The sequence below is a fragment of the Dromiciops gliroides genome, chromosome 1 (genome assembly GCF_019393635.1).
Source record: "Dromiciops gliroides isolate mDroGli1 chromosome 1, mDroGli1.pri, whole genome shotgun sequence".
Classification (NCBI taxonomy): Eukaryota; Metazoa; Chordata; class Mammalia; order Microbiotheria; family Microbiotheriidae; genus Dromiciops; species Dromiciops gliroides.
The window spans coordinates 54,442,870-54,464,033 of NC_057861.1; the positions used below are offsets into that span (position 1 = coordinate 54,442,870).

Here is a 21,164-nt window from a genome sequence, read left to right on the forward strand (position 1 = left end):
CATCCCGGACTCAGTTTCCAGCTATAAAATAAGGGATTGGTATAGTAAGCATTGAAGTTGGAAGGGACCTCAGAGGTCATCTAGTCCAACCCCTTCATTTTTTTTTTTTGCGGGGCAATGGGGGTTAAGTGACTTGCCCAGGGTCAGACAGCTAGTAAATGTCAAATGTTTGAGGCCGGATTTGAACTCAGGTACTCCTGAATCCAGGGCCAGTGCTTTATCCACTGCGCCACCTAGCTGCCCCCGTAACCCCTTCATTTTACAAATATGGAAACAAGGGGGGGGGTACACATCTTGGCCAAGTTCACACAGGTAGTCAGCATCAGAAGCAGGATTTGTCATTGTTCTTTCCATTGTACCACATTGCCTCCCTACAACATGGTCTCCAAGGACTTTTCCTGCAGTGACATTTCATAGTCACTATGATTCTGGAGAACACAAAAGTAACTATAATTTCTACTTTTTTATTGATAATTTTTTTTAAAAGTGTTTCCTCCCAATAAGCAAACTTCCAGTGATTGCCCAGTAAAGGGAGGGCTCCAACTCTGTGACAGGAAAAGCCATGCTGGGGTGGTCAAAACTGAAGAAATGATTCAGGCAATGAAATAAATCAGGGTTGTCTAAATCTTCCGCCCACCTCCAGCTCCACCATGTAGAGGGGGAAACCGAGGCCACAACCCAGTTCTCTTGAAATAGAGAGCAGCAGGATGAGAAATGGAGTGTGATGAGCAGGCCTTTGAACCACCCCCCATGCCCGACTATTGAGGAAGAACAAGGTCATTGGCAAGCATCCCATCCCTCTTCTCCCCCTTCCCTTTCATCACAGCTCACCTAACCTTTCTGAGCCTCAGTTTCCTCTGAAAAATGAGGGGGCTGAACAGGATGGTTTATAAAGACAAGCCTTCCCCTCCCCTTCTCCCCATGTTGCTGGGACAAACTCTTTGAAAAGAAGCTTCACTGGGTGGCAAGAGGACCACACTGCCAGCCATCATCCCCTTCAGGGCCCACAATCCCATGAGCATCCCATCCATATCTTCTCTGAAACGAATTGTTTCTTTCCTGGTTGATTCCCTCCCATCTCCATTTCCAGGCCCCAGGGCCCAAGCTGGTTTCTCTTAAACCAAGGCCACCTTTGCCTGTCCCTGCTTCTTCCTCCTCCCCACTGACCCCATCGCTCCCTCTCCTCTAGAGTCCAGTCTATACAGTCTCCAAGACGGAAGTTACGTACCCGACTAGTGGGCAACTTGAGCCAGTGCTGTAGGACCCAACTTTCTCCCAAGACAATTCATTCCACTTGACACAAGTGTTAATTGTTGGGAAATTTCTTCCCCCCCCCTACATACAACTAAAACCCATCTCTTTCCCTAACTTCCACCCATTACTCTTTGTTCTGCCCCCCTAGGGTCAAGCAGAATAAATCTCTGTTCCATAGGCCAGCCCTCAGAATACCTGAAGACAAGGATCATCTATATCCTACCCAAGTCTTTTTTTCTCCAGACTAAGCACAGAGTTCCCTTCAACTGGTTCTTACAGGGCGTGGCCTTCAATCAGTGCTCTCCCCATGCAGATCACCCTCCTCTGAATGCATCCCTATCACAACCCCCCCACCCCCTTCCCCATTCCTCTCTGATGAATTCCCCATGTATGTAAGACAGCTGAGTGGGGTTAGGCATCAGTCTAGAGTCCAGACCTCAGCTGGGAGTTGGGTTCAGGCCTCTGGCTGGAGGCACAGAACATAACGTGGCAAAGCCAACTCACCAACTTGAAGCAGTGGCTTTGGCCTCACTCACAGAGGAGCTCTAACCACTAGGGCAACAGACCACTTACCTGGTCATAAACACCAAGCATTTTGGTGGTGTGGCAGCTGAGCCCATGTTCCTTCTGGTCAATCCCCTCCTCCCTCCCTCATCCCCCTTATGTGGCTGTATGAGAGAATATGAGCCATGAAAATGGAGTGGGAGATGCTGGGGGCAAAGGTCACTCCAATCCCTATTGATGACCATAGGCAGTAGTGAGGGCACCTAGAGCTGCCCCCTAGGTGGAGGCTCTGGGTGGCAGCTCTGTGGTCACCGGGGCTCCGAGTTTGAGCTGCTCATATGAACTGGGTGGAAATTGCATGATTCCCCCCCACACACACACCATGGGCTATGGTGCTGTTTCAGGCGGGAGCCCCCAGTGTTGGGGGGGGGGGATGTTATTGATTTCTCACCTGTGTGCCTCACAAGCAGCTGAGAGCTGGCACAGGATGTCTCAGCCCCCTCCATTCCCTTCTCTGGGGGAACCTAAGTTCTGCATAGGGCAGGAGGGGGTTAGGGAGGGAGAACATCTCCTGTTTACCCCAGAGTTGCAGCCCCATCAAGGCTTTGGAGACCTTGGCTGAAAACCCTTTAGAAATGCATCCTGGGAAAAAAGCATCTCTGCCAGAAGGCATTTTTCTATTATTGAAAAGGAAATTAATCCTCCTCCACCAGCCCTGGCTGTGTCTCCCCTTTCCTTCCCCACCCCTTGAGAAATGCATAGTTGATTATTGTTTTTAAAACCAGGTTAAGGTAGGGTGGGAGACACTCACCCAGGGCCTGCAGGAGGTGGATAGATGGGAGATTAAGTTCTGAGGTCAGGTTTTCCTCACTGGATGCCAGGGCCTTGCGTTTCCTAGGCATGGAAATCTCTTCCATGTTCCCTCCCCCTCTAGACACTGGGGTGACTACACGCCCCTTCCCCACATCACATCACCCCAGCTGAGGTGCCTCTGGATAGACACCTTCCCCTTCCCCCTGGGCGGGGTCTACTCCCCAGTAGAGAGAAGGATCATAGGACCACTGCATTTAGTCAGAAGGGAAGGGACCTTTGGAATCATTTGCTTGATCTCCCCTCCCACCCTCCCCATTTTACAGATAAGCAAACAGAGGCCCCAGAGAGGGGAAGGGACTTCCCCTAAGTCATACAGCTAGTAAATGGTAGGGCTGGGATTGGATCCCAGGTCGTCTCCTCCCCAACTCCAAACCCAGGGCTAACCGTCCCTCTTCACACCATGGGGCAGGTGAAAGGAGGGGACACCTGAGGGAGGTAGGAAGGAGGCAGACGGGGAGAGGTCATCCCAGGTGGCCGGGGGGAGTCAGATCATCTTCATGTTGAATTTGCGGGCACCCCCTTGGCCCGCAGCAGCAGCTGGCCCGTCCACCTTGCGGAAGGAGTACTCCACGGAGAAATTGCTCTTGTGCTGCCCTCGTCCCCTGCTCCAGACAAAGAGCAGGAGGAAACAGAAGAGGACGACGCCCAGAAAGGTGATGCACCCCATGGCTGTGGACACCAAGATGGTGGTGAGGTCCAGGGGGAAGCGCGGCAGCTGCGTGTCGTTGCGAGCGGCCAGGTCCCCCGGCTCCCCGGGCCCCAGGGTCCGGTTGGCCCCGGGGCGCACCATCAGCGTGGCAAAGTACGTGTCGTTGCCGCCTGCATTGCTGGCGACGCAGACGTAGGTCCCGCTGTCCTGGGCCTGGGCCTCCCGGATCTCCAGCGTGCCGCCCACCAGCACCCGGGTCCTGTCGCCACCGGCGCCTGCCACCACTCGGTGCTGGGGCGTCACCCAGGTGATGCTGGGCTCCGGCTCGCCTTCGGCCCGGCAGAAGAAGCTGACCGCCTGGCCCTCGGTGGCCGTGACGTGCTGGAGCCTCCGCTCACGGATCTTGGGCTTGCGGCACACGAAGTACTCGAAGAGGGCCGAGTCGGGCAGGGCGCGCAGCGCATCGCCCCGCACCTCAGCCGGGCTGGCGCACGACGGCAGGCGCCCGTCGAAGTTGAGCGTCTTTCTCCGCTGCACGATCCACAGCAGGCGGCAGTCGCAGGCCAGGGGGTTGCCGTCCACGCGCAGCGTCTCCAGGGTGTTGACCGAGTGAAAGGTGCTCTCCTCCAGCGTGGCAAGCAGGTTGTTGGAGAGGTTGAGCAGGCGGATCTGCCGCAGGCCCAGGAAGGCCTGGGGCTCCACCACAGCCAGCAGGGCCCCGGCCAGGTGAAGCTCCCGCAGCCGCACCAGGTCACGGAAGGAGCCCCGCGGCACCGTGCTGATGGGGTTGTAGGAGAGGTTGAGGGACGTGAGGTAGGCCAGGTGCCGCAGGGCCGCGGCGGGCACCGCGCTGATGTTGGTGTAGGTGACCGACAGGGAGCTGAGGTTGAGGCCTTGAAGACTGCTGGCTGTGACCTGGAACAGATCGAAAAACGTCAGAGCCAGGGAGGGGGCAAGCTGAGAATACAGATCTACACCTGGAAAGGGCTGCAGACCTAGGTCAACTCCCTCATTTTACAGGAAAGGAAAACTGAGGCATGGGGGAGCACCAAAATGACTTTGCCAACTTTATTGAATGTTAAAATGAGAGCCAGGGGGCAGCTAGGTGGCACAGTGGATATAGCACCAGCCCTGGATTCAGGAGTACCCAAGTTCAAATCTGGCCTCAGACACTTGACACTTACTAGCTGTGTGACCCTGGGCAAGTCATTTAACCCTCATTGCTCCCACTTAAAATAAAAAATGAGAGTCATTCCCCAATTGATAGATGATCAAAAGACATGAAGTTTTCAGATGAAATCTGAAACCTATAGCCATATAAAAAAATGCTCTAACTCACTATTGATTGGAAAGATTCAGGTCAAAACAATTCTGGGTACTACCCCAACTTTAGTGGAAAAGAAACCCCTGAAGTGCTCTTTACATATATTTTCTTCTGCCATGGAAGAGCGATCACCCTTCAAGTCTCCTCATCTGGGAGCACAGAATGTCAAGGGCTGGAAGGGCCCTTATAAATGATCTGTTCCCCAGATATCCAATCTGCAGCCGGCCTACCACATGTGGCCCTCCTGAGATTTTTAGCAAAAAATCCTTTCCCTAATTAGCTAGCACACAGGAATCAGTAGGGTCTAAACATCTGCCTGCCACAACCAGATGTCATGCTAGCAGCCTTGGCTTAATTAGGAATTTAAATGAAGCTGAAAATAATTAAAAAGATAACAAAAATCCCACATATGGATTTCTAATAATAATGTTGGAGCTGGATGGGACCTTAGGGGAAAAAAAACACCATTATCCAATCTCCTCCTTTGACACTGTTTACAGAGAAGGAAACTGAGGCATAAAGCAGTGAATGGACTTGACTGTTGCTGGAGACACAGATGTAGGTCCTGGGTTTGTCCAGGGTTACACAGGAAATTAATTAAGAAAAGAGAATCTGTACTTGAACCCTGCACTCCTTGACTCCCAGTGAAGTGGTTTTTCCAATATATCACGTTTCCTCCTTGGGTGCTCCTAATCCAGTCCAACCCCCTTATTTTATAGATAGGGGAAATGAGACTGTGCATTTTCACAGGCCTTCCCTCCTCTCTGGCCCCAATCTTCCTTCAGATCCCAGCTAAGATTTCTCCTTCCCCAGGAAGCCTTTCCCAATTAGACTGTGAGCTACTTGAGGGCAGAGACAGTTTTTTGCCTTTATTTAGGTACATATTGTCCTTCAGTCTTGTACTACTTCTTCATGACCCCCTATGGGGTTTTCTTGACAAAGGTACTGAAGAAATTTGCCATTTCCTTCCCCAATGGATTTAAGCAAATAGAGGTTAAGTGATTTGCCCAGCATCACACAGCTGATGAATGTCTGAGGCCAGATGTGAAGTCAGGTCTTCCTGACTCTAGGCCCAGCATTCTATCCACTGAGCCACCTAGCTGCCTCCTTAAGTACACAGTAAGTACTTAATAAATGCTTGTTGGGGGTGGCTAGGTGGCGTAGTGGATAAAGCACCAGCCTTGGATTCAGGAGTACCTGAGTTCAAATCCGGCCTCAGACACTTACTAGCTGCGTGACCCTGGGCAAGTCACTTAACCCCCATTGCCCGCAAAAAAAAAAAATGCTTGTTGACTTGACTTGCCTAAGATCCCACAGCTAGTAAATGACAGTGTCAGGACTTGACCCAACACCCTCATTAGACCAATGAGGAATTCCTCATTAGACCAATGCAGAAAAATGAGGCAGAGGAGGTGATGTCACTTGTACCAAGTCGCACAGGTTTTGAACCCAGGGTCTCGGGGCTGCAAACCCAAAGTTTTTTGTTTTTGTTTTTTTTTTGCGGGGCAATGAGGGTTAAGTGACTTGCCCAGGGTCACACAGCTAGTAAGTGTCAAGTGTCTGAGGCCAGATTTTAACTAAGGTACTTCTGAATCCAGGGCCGGTGCTTAATCCACTGCACCACCTAGCTGCCCCAAACCCAAGTTCTTTTTTTTTTTTTTTTTTTTTGGCAGAGCAATGGGGGTTAAGTGACTTGCTCAGGGTCACACAGCTAGTAAGTGTCAAGTGTCTGAGGCCAGATTTGAACTCAGGTACTCCTGAATCCAGGGCTGGTGCTTTATCCAGTGCACCACCTAGCTGCCCCAAATGTTTTTGTTTTTGTTTTTAGTGAGGCAATTGGGGTTAAGTGACTTGCCCAGGGTCACACACCTAGTAAGTGTTAAGTGTCTGAGGCCGGATTTGAACTCAGGTACTCCTTATTACAGGGCCGGTGCTCTATCCACTGCGCCACCTAGCTGCCCCTGCAGAGGTTTTTTTTTTGTTTTGGGGGGGGGTTTGTGTTGTTGTGTTTTTTTGCGGGGCAATGGGGGTTAAGTGACTTGCCCAGGGTCACACAGCTAGTAAGTGTCAAGTGTCTGAGGCCAAATTTGAACTCAGGTACTCCTGAATCCAGGGCTGGTGCTTTATCCACTGCACCACCTAGCTGCCCCATCAAACCCAAGTTCTTTATGCAGCACCACACTGGTCCTACCTCAGAGTTTACCTGAAAATCACCTGAGTTACTTCTCCAAAAAGATTAAAGATTCCAACCCCCCCAAAATCTGGGAAGTTCTTTTACCCCTCCCCCTCCCATGCTTTGACTTCAGCCGCCGCCGCCCAGCCCCCTCTGAAGCCAAACCCACCTCCTCCAGCAGCGGCCAGTTGTCGATCTCCAAATGGAGCAGACCCGGCAGGCGGCGGAAGTTGTGCTCCTCCAGGGCGGGGATGCCCAGGTATCGCAGCCGCAAAGCTCCGAGGTTCTGGAGGTGCGCCAGTGACTCTCCAGAGAGCGTGGTGAGGTTGCAGCGCTCCAGTGTGAGCTCCTCCAGGGCCAGCAGCCCTGAGAAGGCCCGCTGGGAGATGAAGACCAGGTCGTTGTCCCCCACCTCCAGCCGCTTCAGGTTCCTGAGATCCTGGAACATGTGGTCCAGTAGGATAACCAGCTTGTTCTCGCTCAAGTCCAGCAAGGTGAGGTTGCTCAGCTTGGTGAAGACCCCCGGGGGGATGAGCTTCAGCTGGTTGCCCCGCAGGCGCAGGGTCTGCAGGTGCAGCAGGTTCCCGAAGGCACCGGGCTCCACGTGGGCAATGATGTTCTCACTCAGGTCCAGCTCCTCCAGGAGGGGGTAGGGCGCTAGGTCACCGGGGTTGAGGCAGCGGATGCGGTTGCGGCTCAGCTCCAAAATTCGGGTCTCTGTAGGGATGCCCTCTGGGATGGCCGTGAGGCGTCTGCGGTGGCACACCACGGACCGCAGCTGCGGAGCACACTCGCATCGGGCTGGACAGCCAGCCCCCGGAGCCCCGTTCAGGAGCACCAGATGAAGGCTTAGGAGCTGAAGCCAACATGTCATGGTGTGGGACATGGTCTTAGGGCCTTGCTATCATTCTCACGGGCACCTGGGGGAGAAAAAACAGAATGTCTGAGGAACCTGACACTATGGAATGTGGGGAGCTTGTTGTGGTAGAGTCATATCTGATTCTCTATGACCCCATTTGGGGTTTTCTTGGCAAAGATACTGGAGCGGTTTGCCATTTCCTTCTTCAGCTCATCTGTAAACTGAGGCAAACAGGGTTAAGGGACTTATACAGAGTCATACAGCTAGTAAGTATCTGAGGCCAGGTGCTCTATCCACTACGCCACCCGTGTGACTTGCCCAGGGTCACACAGCTAGTAAGTGTCAAGTGTCTGAGGCCAAATTTGAACTCAGGTACTCCTGAATCCCCTTAGAAAAGAGACTATCGGTGCTGGCAGGAGACAGAATATAGAGAATGGCTGAGACCGGAGGAATGCTAGAATGGCAGAAATGTCAGGAAGGCCTTTAGAATATTGAGAGCTGGGGCGGCTAGATGGCACAGTGAATAAAGCACTAGCCCTGAATTCAGGAGGACCTGAGTTCAAATTCGACCTCAAACACTTAGCACTAGCTGTGTGACCCTGGGCAAGTCATTTAATCCTCATTGCTCTGGGGGAAAAAAAAAACACAAAAGAATATTAAGAGCTGGGAAAGATCATCCTGGTTACGTAAGAAAACTGAGGCTTAGAGCTCCAGGACCATAAAATATCAGAGAAGACCTTAGCAGTAAGCATGGTTACCTTATATTGTGTAAATGGGCACTGACCTGGGAAGACCTGCCCATGCAGAGAGAGCCCTTAGAGCTGAACCAGAAGAACCATGCGCACAGTGAGAGTAGGACGATGCAAATAAATGTTACGCTCAAAAAGACGTCAGATACAGCGGCCAACGTTGGGACCATCTATTGGAAGTTAGAGAGTGAGGGTTTCCGTTCCAGTAACAAACGGCAGACAAGAGTACCATCGGTCACCAGTCATTATCTGACAGCTTTGCTTAACTGTTTTGGGGGAAGGCAGGGGGAGGGGCATGGCCAAATGTATTTGATTTAGAGAGAGAATCCACACACCAGGGGGTCAAAGCTCTCAGCACCTGCTCTTAGCCCATAGCTGTGACCTCACCAGCCATCCCTTCTGCATAACCCCAATGCCTCCCAATGTCTCCTAAGGAGAGGTGTGATCAGAGACCACCCATGTTTCCCACAGCTCTATTATCCAACCTTTCTGCCTCTGTCCCTGCCCTCTCTGCCTACTCCCACCTCTTAGAAATCTTAGGGGCTGGGGGTGGCTAGGTGACACAGTGGATAGAGCACCAGCCCTGGAGTCAGGAGTACCTGAGTTCAAATCCAGCCTCAGACACTTAACACTTACTAGCTGTGTGACCCTGGGCAAATCACTTAACCCCAATTGCCTCACTTTAAAAAAAATTTTTTTAAAGAAATCTTAGGGGCTCAGCATGCATAACAAGACAGACAGACAGCTATGTGGGGGAGATTATCTGGGTGACATCTGGGGGAAGGGAGGACATCTTCCCTGGACAATCCCTCTCCCAAGAAGGTTCATCTCTTCCTTCACTTAACTTTTCCTTTCTGAGCTCCACACTGGGTCTGGCCCTGTGTTCTTTCTGCATGATGGGGGAAACTTGGTCCTTACCCTCAGGAGGCTTACAGTCTAGCTGGGAAGATATGACTCCCTAGAAAGAGATAACTAAGAATCTTGGGCAGACGTGAAATGTAGTGAAATAAACAAGCACAAGGCCCAACCTAGGAGAGACCTAACAACACACTGACCATTGTCCAAACTGAAAGGGGCCCTTAGGACACAGACAAGCTAGCAACAGCTGGAAGGGACCCCCAAGACCATCCAACCCAAACCTCCCACAAGATCTAGAGAGGGAAAGGACTTTCCTGAAGCCAATCAGAGCCTGTTGGGGAAAGGGAATCTACAGCAGCTCCCAGAGGAGACAGGCACCTCCTGGGACAATGAAAGGGGCGGGCAGAGAAGGTTGGACGTGAGGCCAGGCCGCCCTCCCCTTCAGCCTAGCCTCTGCATATAGACGTACCCAGGTACAGTGCCCTACGGTGGCTGCCCTTTCTCCCTAACCTCGGCGCAGTTCAGCCACAAAGGGGGTGGAGATGGGGCGGCCCCGGCCAAGCTGCCAGACGGGAACTGACAGCCACTGCTGTGGCAGGGCCCTTCCGCTTGGCTACCTCCTAGCCCAACTGCCTCCCCTTTCAGCTTCACTGAGTGGCTATTTTTGGGTGTCCTGTCAGCTGAAACACCCCCAAAGTAGGGCTCCCTTCCTCCCCTCAGCTAGTCTCCTCTGGGCTTCCCGGTGTCACAGACCTCCCAAAGTTGGCTCCTCATTGTCTGGCACACAGAATATCTGAGCTGGGAGGACCTTTAGAACACAGAATGCCAGGGCTGGAAGGGAACTTGCAACAAGCAATGTCAGAGCTGGGAGGCCTTTAGAACGCAGGATGTCAGGGCTGGAAGGACCCTTAGAACATGGAATGTCAGAGCCAGAAGAGTCTTTAGAACAGAATTTCAGGACTAGGAGGGCCCTTAGAACACAATGTCAGGGCTGGGAGGGCCCTTGGAACAAAGAATGTCAGAACTTGAAGGGTCCATAGAACATCAGAGCCTGGAGGATACTTGGTGGGTTTTTTTGGTTTTTGGCAGGGCAATAAGAGTTAAGTAACTTGCCCAGGGTCACACAGCTAGTAAGTGTCAAGTGTCTGAGGTCAGATTTGAACTCAGGTCCTCCTGAATCCAGGGCCAGTGCTTTATCCACTGCACCACCTAGCTACCCCCACCTGGGAGATACTTGGAATAAAGATTGTCAGAGCCAGAATGGAATATAAACCAAATGATGTCAGAACTCTAAGGGACCTTTATAAACCATGTAGCTCAATCCTGTCTCAGGCTTAATCTAACCTGTGTTACTTATTTCTTGCTTCCTACCTCCACTATCAATCAATAAACATGAATTAAGCACCTACTACATGCCAAGAAATGTGCTCGAAATACAAAGACATCCTTGCCCTTCAAGGAGCTTACTTTCTGTCAGAGAACTCACAGACACACAATCATATACAGAATAAATGCAAGGTAGTTTAAGGAGGATGGGCATTAGTAGCTAAGGGGATCAGGGAAGGTTTGATGTAGAAAGTCAAGTCCACAAGCATTTATTAAACACTTACCATAAACTAGGGCAGCTAGGTGACACAGTGGATAGAGCACCAGACCTGGAGTTAGAAAGACAGGGGTTCAAATTTAGCCTTTCAGACCCTTACTAGCTAGCTGCGTGACCCTGGGCAGGTCATTTAACCCTATTTACCTCAGTTTCCTCATCTGTCAAATGAACTGGAGAAAGAAATGACAAATCACTCCAGTATCTTTGCCAAGAAAACCCCCAAAGAGGTCACAAAGAGTCAGGCACCGGGGGCGGCTAGGTGGCGCAGTGGATAGAGCACCGGCCCTGGATTCAGGAGTACCTGAGTTCAAATCCGGCCTCAGACACTTGACACTTACTAGCTGTGTGACCCTGGGCAAGTCACTTAACCCCCATTGCCCCACCAAAAAAAAAAAAAAAAAGAGTCAGGCACCACTGAAAACAACTGAACAACCACAAATGCAACATACTAGGAACTTTCTGAGTGATGCTCAAACAGAGTCTTGAAGGAAGTGAGGCATTCTAATAGGCTGAAGAGAGGAAGGAGAACATTTCAGGCAGAGAACTCACCAAGGCAAAGGTATGAAGGTAGGAAATGGCATGCTTTTTTTTTTCTTTTAAATAGTATTTTATTTTTTTCCAATTACATTTAAAGACAATTTTTAACATTCTTTTTGTTTTTGTTTTTGTTTTTTTTGCGGGGCAGTAAGGCTTAAGGGACTTGCACAGGGTCACACAGCTAGTAAGTGTCAAGTGTCTGAGGCCAGATTTGAACTCAGGTCCTCCTGAATCCAGGGCTTGTTCTTTATCCACTGCGCCACCTAGCAGCTCCGACATTCTTTTTTTTTTAAATAAAATTTTGAGGGGCAGCTAGGTGGCGCAGTGGATAGAGCACCAGCCCTGGATTCAGGAGGACCTGAGTTCAAATCTGGCCTCAGACACTTAACACTTACTAGCTGTGTGACCCTGGGCAAGTCACTTAACCCCAATTGCCTCACCAAAAAAAAAAAATTTAATTAAATTAAAAAAAAGATTTGAGTTCGAAATTTTCTCCCTCCCCCTCTTCCTCCTCCCTAAGACAGTAAGCAATTTGATAAAGGAGATATAGACATATAGATATATAAAACGAGCGAGAAAACACATATATCTATTATGCACCTGCATGCATGTATGTGTGCATGTGTATGCATATAAGCATGTGTGTATTTTTTTGTGAGGAACAGCAAGAAAGTGAGTTTGTCCAAACTAGAGTTCGGGAAGGGGATTAATAGCATGAGTTTGGGAAAGTAGTTCAGGGGCAGCTGGGTGGCACAGTGGATAGAGCACTGGCCCTGGAGTCAGAAGTACCTGAGTTCAAATCTGGCCTCAGACACTTAACATTCACTAGCTGTGTGACCCTGGGCAAGTCAATTAATCCCAACTGCCTCACTAAAAAAAAAAAAAGAAAGTAGTCCAAGGCCAGTTGTTAAGGGCCTAACCAGAGAGGGTTGTGAATCCAGGACACTGAAAGGTCAATGTGTCTTTTAGAGAAAGAAACATATTCGGCTGGGGGCATGGGGAGTGAGGAAGATAATGTGTTTTGTTCTGGAGGTGTCCGGTGTAAGATGCCGATGGAACATTCAGTCTGAAATGTCTTATTGGACGGTGGGTGATGTGGGCGTGGAGCTCAGGGACAGGCTGGGGCTGAGCACAGAGACCTGGAAATCAATAGCAAGGAGATGGTTATTGGCCCCAGGGGAGCCGCGGAGGTTACTGTATCCATCCTGCCCCTCTTTCTTAAATCCTACCATACCCACCTTCTCCAGGAAGCTGTCCTGGCTCAGACTCTCGGGCCCATGTCTGACCACCAAACATCCCCGGTCCCAGCCAAGCCGAGGGGCGGTCCCCCGCCTACATACCTAAGTCACCCTGAATCTCACCCATGCTTTACCAACCTCTCTCCACACCCCGGGACTGCAAGGCCTCTGGCAGGTCCAGATGGTCTTCTGCTTCTAAAGATAATTAGCCAGCACAGAATGGGCAGTCACAAGAGCCCAAGCTCCCTGCCGGGAAGGATCAGTGAGGCAATTTAATAAGGGGTTGCTTTGAAATGGTGCTGGGACAGCTGTAGGTCCCCGGGGGTGGTGGAGGAGAGCCAGGCCGAGTCCCCAGTTAAGGGACCAAGGCAGCCAAGAGCAATGAAGGGAAAACCTGATGCCGAAGCCAGGAGGGCATGGAAGTTAATGAGGAGAAAGGCCACGTGGGGTGGCGGCGGGAAGCCAGCTAGATTAGGGATGGGAGGGAGGGCTTGGGATTCGATGCCAGTCCTGAGCCTCGCTACCTAGGTGACCTTGGGGACATCTTAACCTCTCTGTAAAATGAAAGTATCCCACTTGAACAAAGACACTGATAGCAACTCTTTTTCAGCTGACAAAGAACTGGAAACTCAGGAGGTGCCCATCAACTGGGGAATGGCTAAACAAGTTAGGGTATGTGCATGTAAGGGAACACTATCATGTTCTACGCAACGAGGGGAAAAGGCCATTTCAGGGAAATCTGGGAAGACTTGTGAGGCACGATAGAGCGAAGCGATCAGAACTAGGAGATCACTTTGTACAATAACAATGCTCTGAAAGACGTAGGAACTCAGATCAATTCCTAGACCAACCATGACTGGAATTCTGATCCATTCCAAGACCAACCGGTTTCAGAGGACCAATGAGAAAGCGCACTGCTGACCACCTCCGATCAATCAATAAGCACGTATTAAGTGCTTACTATGTGACCCAGACACTGGAGAAAGATATGTACGAAATGACACGCATTTTTGGATACAGCCAATGCAGAAATTTACTTTGCTTGTTCCAAGGGTTTTCTTTTTCCTTTTCTTCCGGGGCCCGCCCCCGCCCAGACTGGGGGTTGGATGGGAAGGAGAGAATTTTTTTTAATAATTGGGGGAAAAAAAGAGTTTAATTAAAAGTAAAAAATACTAACCGATAGAGTTGGACTATCTGTCTTCTAAGATCCTGCTGAGCTAAAAACAAAACAAAACCAAAAACCCACAACTCTGTTTCTGTGATTTGCTGAAGAAAGTAGGTACAGTAAGGAGGGAGAAAACGACACGTGGGGCAAAGAAGTGATTGCTTACTGTCTGTAAGCATTCAAAGAGCTGTCACATGAGAGACTTGTTCTGCTTGGCCGGAGAGGGCATAACAAGGATTGATGGAAGATTGATGGAGAGATTGGATATAACCAGGATTGATGGAGGGCTGATGGAGAGGAAGTAGTGTTCTATATTTGGATTCAGACCCCTTCCCTCTCAATACCTGTGTCATGCTGGACCAGTTACTCTCTGGGCCTCAGTTTCCTTATCTGTAAGAACAAGGGATTGAAGGGGCAGCTAGGTGGTGCAGTGAATAAAGCACCGCCCTGCATTCAGGAGGACCTGAGTTCAAATCCAGCCTCAGACACTTGACATTTACTAGCTGTGTGACCCTGGGCAAGTCACTTAACCCCTGTTGCCCAGGAAAAAAAAAAAAGAAAAAAAGAAAAGAACAAGGGATTGAATAATAATCCTAGAAAACATACAGAGAGACATACCTCTCTCCTTTTGGCAGAGAAGTGGGGGACTACTAGGGAAGAATGGTGTATACATTACATTGTATATTTAATTAATTGCTTGATTGCTTTTCTTTGTTACCAGGGAGAGGGTTCAAGATGATGGTGGTGGTAAGAAAAGGAAGGAAGGAAGGAAACAAGAGGGCCTACTATGTGCCAAACACTGTGCTAAGTCCTGCACAAATATTATCTCAGTCCTCACAACAACCCCAAGAGGGAAGTGCTATCATGAGCCCCATGTTATAGTTGAGGAAACTAAGGCAGACAGTGATAAAGTGACTTGCCCAGGGTCACACAGCTAGTAAGAGTCTGAGGCTGCTCCAGACCCATTACTCTAGCCACTGGGGATGATTTTTTCAGCAATGATTATGATATATCAACAAAAAAAATTCATAACATGCATTTTGTTTTTAAAATGTCTTAGAAGGGAGATGAAGAATTTTAAAAATGTGCTTTTATTCCCCACCACACCCTCAAAATGAAGGCATTGGATGAGATGACCTCTAAAATTCTTTCTAGGTTTATCTCATCCAGGATACAAGGAAAGCTCCTTGAAAAAGAGAATGATTTTGCAGTTTTGTCTTTGCATCTCTATCCTGGCACCTAGAACTGTGTCTCATACATAGCAGGTGATAAATAAGTCCTTGCTGATCTCCTGAGATGGATACATCTGGCCCTTCTGCCTGCCTGGACCCCAAGCCCTGGAAATCCCAGCTCTCATGTCCACGGGTTGCAGCCTGTCTACACCTACCCTGATTTCCAGACTGCTCTCCTTCAACTGGACCCTAGCACCAGCCTCCTGAATGGGCTCCCTGATTCCCCATTTAATCTCCCCCACTCTCCCAGTCTTTTGTACACAGACAAGGGCCCTCCCAGCTCTGACATCCTGGTTTCTAAGGGCTCTCCCAGCACTGAAATTCTGTGTCCTAAGGGCCCTCCCAGCCCTGAAATTCTGTGTTCTAAGGGCCCTCCCAGCTCTGACATTCTATGATTTTGTGATATACCATCTACCCCTTACTCATCAAACTCTAATTGTTAAAAACTGTCTGGCACAATTCTTCTTCTTTTTTAAAATTTTCCTTTTTTTTTTCTGGCACAATTCTTTCCTCCCTCATGCTTCCTTCCCCAAGATACTGTCAGGCAATTTTTGCTAAAATGAGAGTAGTACATGTTGTTTCCCATCACAGGGTAAGAGATTTGGGGGGGTGGGGGGTGGGGGTGGGGGAGGGTTTGCAGGGCAATGAGGGTTAAGTGACTTGCCCAGGGTCACACAGCTAGTCAAGTGTCTGAGGCTGGATTTGAACTCAAGTCCTCCTGAATCCAGGGCTGGTGCTTTATCCACTGAACCACCTAGCTGCCCCCGAAAGAGATTTTAAATATATAAAACCAAACTAAAAAGAATGCCCAAACATCTGGAGAGGTAGCACCAGGGTGTCTAGGGCCTTGGATGCCAGGCCTTAAGAGTTGCAGGAGACCTCAGAATTCAACACACACCTGAACAAAAGTCAGGCCTACAACATACCTGACAAGTGACCAGTGGGCCTCCTACCCGTTGGAGCTTCCCCCTGGCCCTTCTCCTCCTCCCTCCACCCCCTTCACTCTGGGATAGTTCTAATTGTTAGGAAGTTTTCCCTTCATTTAATCCTAATTCACCTCTTTGTATCTCCTAGCCTGCTGCTAGAAAACCTGCCCTATGGGGCCAAGCAGCACAAATCTAATCTCTTTCACATAATAGCCTTTCAAATGTTGTTGTTCAGTCGGGTCTAACTCTCTATGACAAAATTTGGGGTTTTCTTGGCAGATACTAAAGTGATTTGCCATTTCCTTCTCCAGCTCATTTTACGGATGAGGAAACTGAGGCAAACAGGGTGAAGTGACTTGTCCAGGGTCACAAAGCTAGAAAGTATCTGAGGCTGGATTTGAACTCAGAACAAGGAGTTTTCCTGACTGGAGGCCCAACACTTATCCACTGCACCACCTAGCTGCCCCCTAGCCATTCAAATACTCAGATGTTAACTAGATGGGTAACCCTGGGCAAGCCACTTTATCTGTCTGCCTCAGTTTCCACAGCTGTCAAATGGGGATAACAACAGCCCCTCCCTTTCCAGATTGTTGTATGGATCAAATAGGATAACATTTGTAAAGTGCTTAGAACAGTACCTTAGAACAGCCATTTACTTATGTAAATGTAAACTATTATTATTCTAGACTAAAAACTCTTTGATTCTTTGATTCCATCTCCAGAAGGGTCACACACCAGGTGCCTTTGCAGGGAGACATCTCCTGCTTCCAGCACAGCCCACTGTACTGGTGTACTGGTTATAGGGAGAAACTGTAAAGGCAGAGGGGGGCAGGGCATGGAAAGCACAGAGTCTAAATGAGATTTATTCTTAATCCTAGCTTAATTCTCCTATGGGGACATAATCCTTCCTCCTCCCCAGCCACAAAATCCGACCCCCCCCCTCCCCTTGCCTCTGGGGCTAACAATCACTTTCTTTCTAGGTCATTTCCTTCAGAGAGGCCACAGGCCCAAAGGCTGGGGAAGGTGTACAGTCACTGCCAAGTTGGGGCTGGCTCCGAGGGATCCTGGAACGGGCAGCTACCTCTGTAGAGGGTATCCCCGAGGGGAAGAGGGCGTATGACTGGGGCTAGACTGGCTGCTGGAGAAATACTTCTAGAACCTCAGAGCTACAAGGGACCTTGAGACTAATGTCAGAGTGAAAATGGCCCCAAGGGAGCCTTTAGGATTTAGGGCCGGAAGGGACATCTAGTCCCCATCCCCTTATTTGACAGGTGAGGAAACTGAGGCCCAGGGAGGAACATAGGATCACGAATCTAGAGCTGGAAGGGACCCCAGAGGCAACCTAGTCCAACCCCCCACTCCCCACCCCCATCAAATATTTTACAGATGAAGAAACTGAGGCACAAGGAAGTCATGTGATTTGCCCAAGATGACACCGACAGGATAAGAGGCGGAATTCGAACCCAGGTCCTCTGAGTGCCAAATTCAGCATCTGAAATAGTACTGTAGTAGTTCAGTCCCCTCATTTAAAAAAAATTTTTTTTTTATTTTTAGTGAGGCAATTGGGGTTAAATGACTTGCCTAAGGTCACACAGCTAGTAAGTGTTAAGTGTCTGAGGTCAGATTTGAACTCAGGTCCTCCTGACTCTAGGGCCAGTGCTCTATCCACTGCGCCACCTAGCTGCTCCCAGTCCCCTCATTTTGCAGATGAGGACAATGAGGGCCAGATGAACCCCCAGGAGCAGCAGAATCTGTGCTGTCACTCACCCAAAGTGACAGGGCTAGTGAGGGGCTCAGCCAGGGGAGGAAATCGAGTCTTGTGCCTCCTGGTCTTCTCCTTAGGTCCCACTGGCTCTCCTCCACAAGAGGGTTTGGGCTTTGCTTAGGAGGCTGAGGACTGCTGACCACCCAAAGCCAGGCTGTTTGCCTTCCTCTTCCCACCCCTGCATCTCTGTCTCCCTCCCTCCCCTACCCACTTTCCTCCCCTCTTTCTCTCCCCTCCCTTCCCCCCTCCTTCTTTCTTTCCCTATACCCTCTTCCCTCCTCTTTTCCCCTCTCCCCCCTCTCTCTTTCCTTCCCTCCCCTCCCCCCTTCCCTCCTATCTCTTTCCCATTCCTCTCCCTTGTCTTTCTTTCCCCTCTTTATCCCTCCCTTCCCCCCCTCTTCTCCCTCCTTCCCTCCTCTTTCTCTCTCTCTCCCCCTCCCTCCTTTCCCCCTCCTTTCTCTCCCTCCCTCCCTCCTTTTCTCCTTCTCTCTCTCCCTCCTTCCCCCCCCACCTGGCTGATCCCTGCTTCTGCCTGTGAACTTGACTTCCCACCTGAAACCTGTCAGCAGCGGCTCAGTCAGCGCCTGCTTGCCTGCCTGCCTTCTAGAAGAACAATGTGACAGAGGCAGGGCCACCTCCCCCCACTTCCCCTCTCCCCCCACTGTGGTGTCGTGACTCCCAGGGGCTGTGCTCCTGGGCCCAGGGAGGGGGAAGAGGGCTGAGGAGGAGACACCTCCCCCATCCCCACGCTCTAGGCTCCCAACCTGAGGACTGGTAGAAGGGGGTAGATGTGGGAGCAGGAATGATGGGGCCTCAGCCCTGAGTCAGGAGTGGGAGACCTAAGAGCCAGGGAAGCTAGGGGACTGACGTGTGTTACCTCTGGTACTTGTGGGATGGGGGCTGAGGCTGCCATGGGGGATGCCGGGAACGTCACTATCACTCAGCGTAGCTGATGCTGCTCACTCGGAGCCCTGGGCTCAGTTGGAGAAGGGCAAGGACAGAACCTTATTGGGAGGTTCCCCCCAATAAAAAAGCAATGCCAATCCTTCTTTGGGCCAAAGGGCCACAGAGCTGCCCAACCTCGTGTGTGTGGCAGGAAAACAAGGGTAGTGGGATGGGAAATGGATCTAGAAGCTTCCTCCTGAGGCATTTCCCTGAGGGAAACGAAATGTAAACCTTTTCTAAAAGGCTTACTCTGGCCTAGGCACTATGTAAAGCCCTGGGGAGCTAAAGACAGCAATGAGACGGTCCCTGCTCTTGAGGTCCCCACCTTAATAAGGGAAGACGACTCAGGGAGGGCAGGGAGAGTTGTTTCAGTGTGGGAAGTCACAGGGTGGGAGGCAGGGGGCGGGGAGGCTCCTGGGCAGGGGCATGGCATGAAGACAGCCAGAGGGCATTGTGCTAGACCTGGATGAGTTAGATAGGAGGCCCAGGGCTAAGGGGTGGCATCAGGGAAGCATGAGATTCTCCATACAGGCTCCAGGACAGGGATTCTTAACCTGGAGTTTAAAGGGGGGTTCATGGATAGTTTTTGGGGGTCCATGAACTTATATGGAAAAACCTTTATTTCAACATAATTGGTTTTCTTTATCTTTGCATTTGAAAACATCTTTCAGGAAGGAGTCTGTAGACTACATGGGTCTGGCAAAGGGTCCAGGACATAAAAAAAAAGTTAAGAACCTCTAGTCTAGGGACAGCTAAGTGGTTCAGTGGATAAAGCACCAGCCCTGGATTCAGGAGGACCTCAGTTCAAATCCAGCCTCAGACACTTGACACTTATTAGCTGTGTGACCTTGGGCAAGTCACTTAACCCTCATTGCACCACAAAAAACAACAACAACAACAACAACAAACCTCTAGTTTAGGGCAGTGGTGGCAATAACCCTCTGCCCTGGAGTGCCCAGGCAAACAGGGCTTGAACCTGACCATCCTGGGAGGAAGGTCAAGCAGGAATCCTGACATTTCATCACATTTCACCCCCACACAGCCACCCCCAACCTCTGGATGCAGCGGGGACTCTGTCTTTCTGCTCCCCCAGGATCCCTGACTGACTGGCTCAGTGGCTGCCATGCCCTCCAGGGTGATGGCTCCTGCCACACTCAAAGAGGAGTCGGGGCACTTGGCAGTGGGTTAGGAGAATACTTGAGGGAACAACTCTCCCTCTCTTCAGGACCTGGACATCCCAGTCCTCAGTCTGGCTCAGAGGCCCTCTGAGGAGTTTCAGGGCTGACCCTGCTCTGCGTTCATCCACCCTCCAAACTAGGTGCCCTCCCCCCATGCCAGGAGCCCAGGCCCACACTCAGGACAGAATCGATGCACTGTTCTCTGCCTGACAAAGCCAGCATCCAAACTCCAAGGAGGCCCTTGGATTTTTCCTCTAGGCTCCAGTTCTGGGTGGGATGGGGAGGGGTCCCCTTACCCAAAGCTTTGTCCCTGGGCCCGCTAGCCATCTGCTCAGGAAACAATAGCTAGCTGGCTGGCGCTCCCTTGGGCCACGCTGGCTGCTGCCCTTGCAAGGACCTTGGTGGGAGGGAGGGAGAGAGGAGGCCCAGACCCAGGCCTTGGACTGAGGGAATCCTCTCTCTCCCCCAACTCTGGGGTCAGGCCCTGCATCACCCCAGCTGCAGTCTGCTCTAGAATTACTTTAAATTCTGCTCAGGAACAGATGGCCTGGAGACCCTGGGAAATTCCGGGCAAAAGCTGCTGCCCTCCCCTGGGCTGAGTGCACAGTACCCAGGACCCAACCCCCCTTTCTAGGGTCCTGGTAAAGCAAACTGATCTGCAAATCTGGTTTAACCCTTAGCTGCCCATCAAGACCGATCTGGCTAAGCTCCCATGCCTAGAGCGCTCTCCCTTCTGGCTTCATCCAAGTCCTAGCTAAAATCCTACCTTTTACAGGAAGCCTCCCCCAACCTTTCTTCATTCCAGTGCCTTCCCTCTGTTAATTATCTCCTCTTTCTCCCTACTATAGCTTGTTTGTACATATTTGTTCGCACATGGTCTCCCCCATTCTTGTTTGTTTGTTTGTTTGTTTTTTGCAGGGCAATGGGGGTTAAGTGACTTGCCCAGGGTCACACAGCTGGTAAGTGTCAAGTGTCTGAGGCCGGATTTGAACTCAGGTACTCCTCCCCCATTCTTGTGATTGCGATTGATGATAAGCTCAGTGAGGGCAAGGACTTGCCTTTCTGTAAGTGACTTGATCAAGGTCTACCAGAGAGGTGGGGATTTGAACCTGGGTCCTCCTACTGCGTGCTGCATGCCCTCATTGGCTGCTGCTCCTGCCTTCCCCTCCAAGCTCCCTTGGATGTCTCCAGTTAAGCCATGTGCCCTTCCCATAATCATGCCAAATCCAGGATCCCACTGCTTTCAGCACTAATGCCTGGGTCTTCTGGGAAGTCCCTCGAAGTCCCAGCAGCAGACTCCAGACATGATTACATAATATTCTTACTAATTAA

At 50.5% G+C, this 21,164-nt stretch overlaps 1 protein-coding gene across 8 annotated transcripts in view; it reads right to left on the reverse strand.

The window, feature by feature from the left end:
* Positions 1-265: 265 nt before the first annotated feature.
* LINGO3 (leucine rich repeat and Ig domain containing 3) overlaps positions 266-21,164 on the reverse strand; it is a 41,510-nt gene continuing 20,611 nt past the window's right edge. For 6 of the 8 annotated variants that reach the window (XM_043975671.1, XM_043975669.1, XM_043975670.1 and 3 more), the window contains 2 exons: positions 6,947-7,697; positions 266-4,195 (listed from right to left, as the gene is read on the reverse strand). In XM_043975671.1, the coding sequence (XP_043831606.1) occupies positions 3,116-4,195; positions 6,947-7,663 (1,797 nt within the window). In that variant the 5' untranslated portion in view covers positions 7,664-7,697 and the 3' untranslated portion in view covers positions 266-3,115. Of the gene's footprint in view, positions 4,196-6,946; positions 7,698-10,853; positions 10,899-12,759; positions 12,794-21,164 lie in introns of those variants that run through there. The other 2 variants (XM_043975673.1, XM_043975668.1) reach the window with 2 other exon arrangements.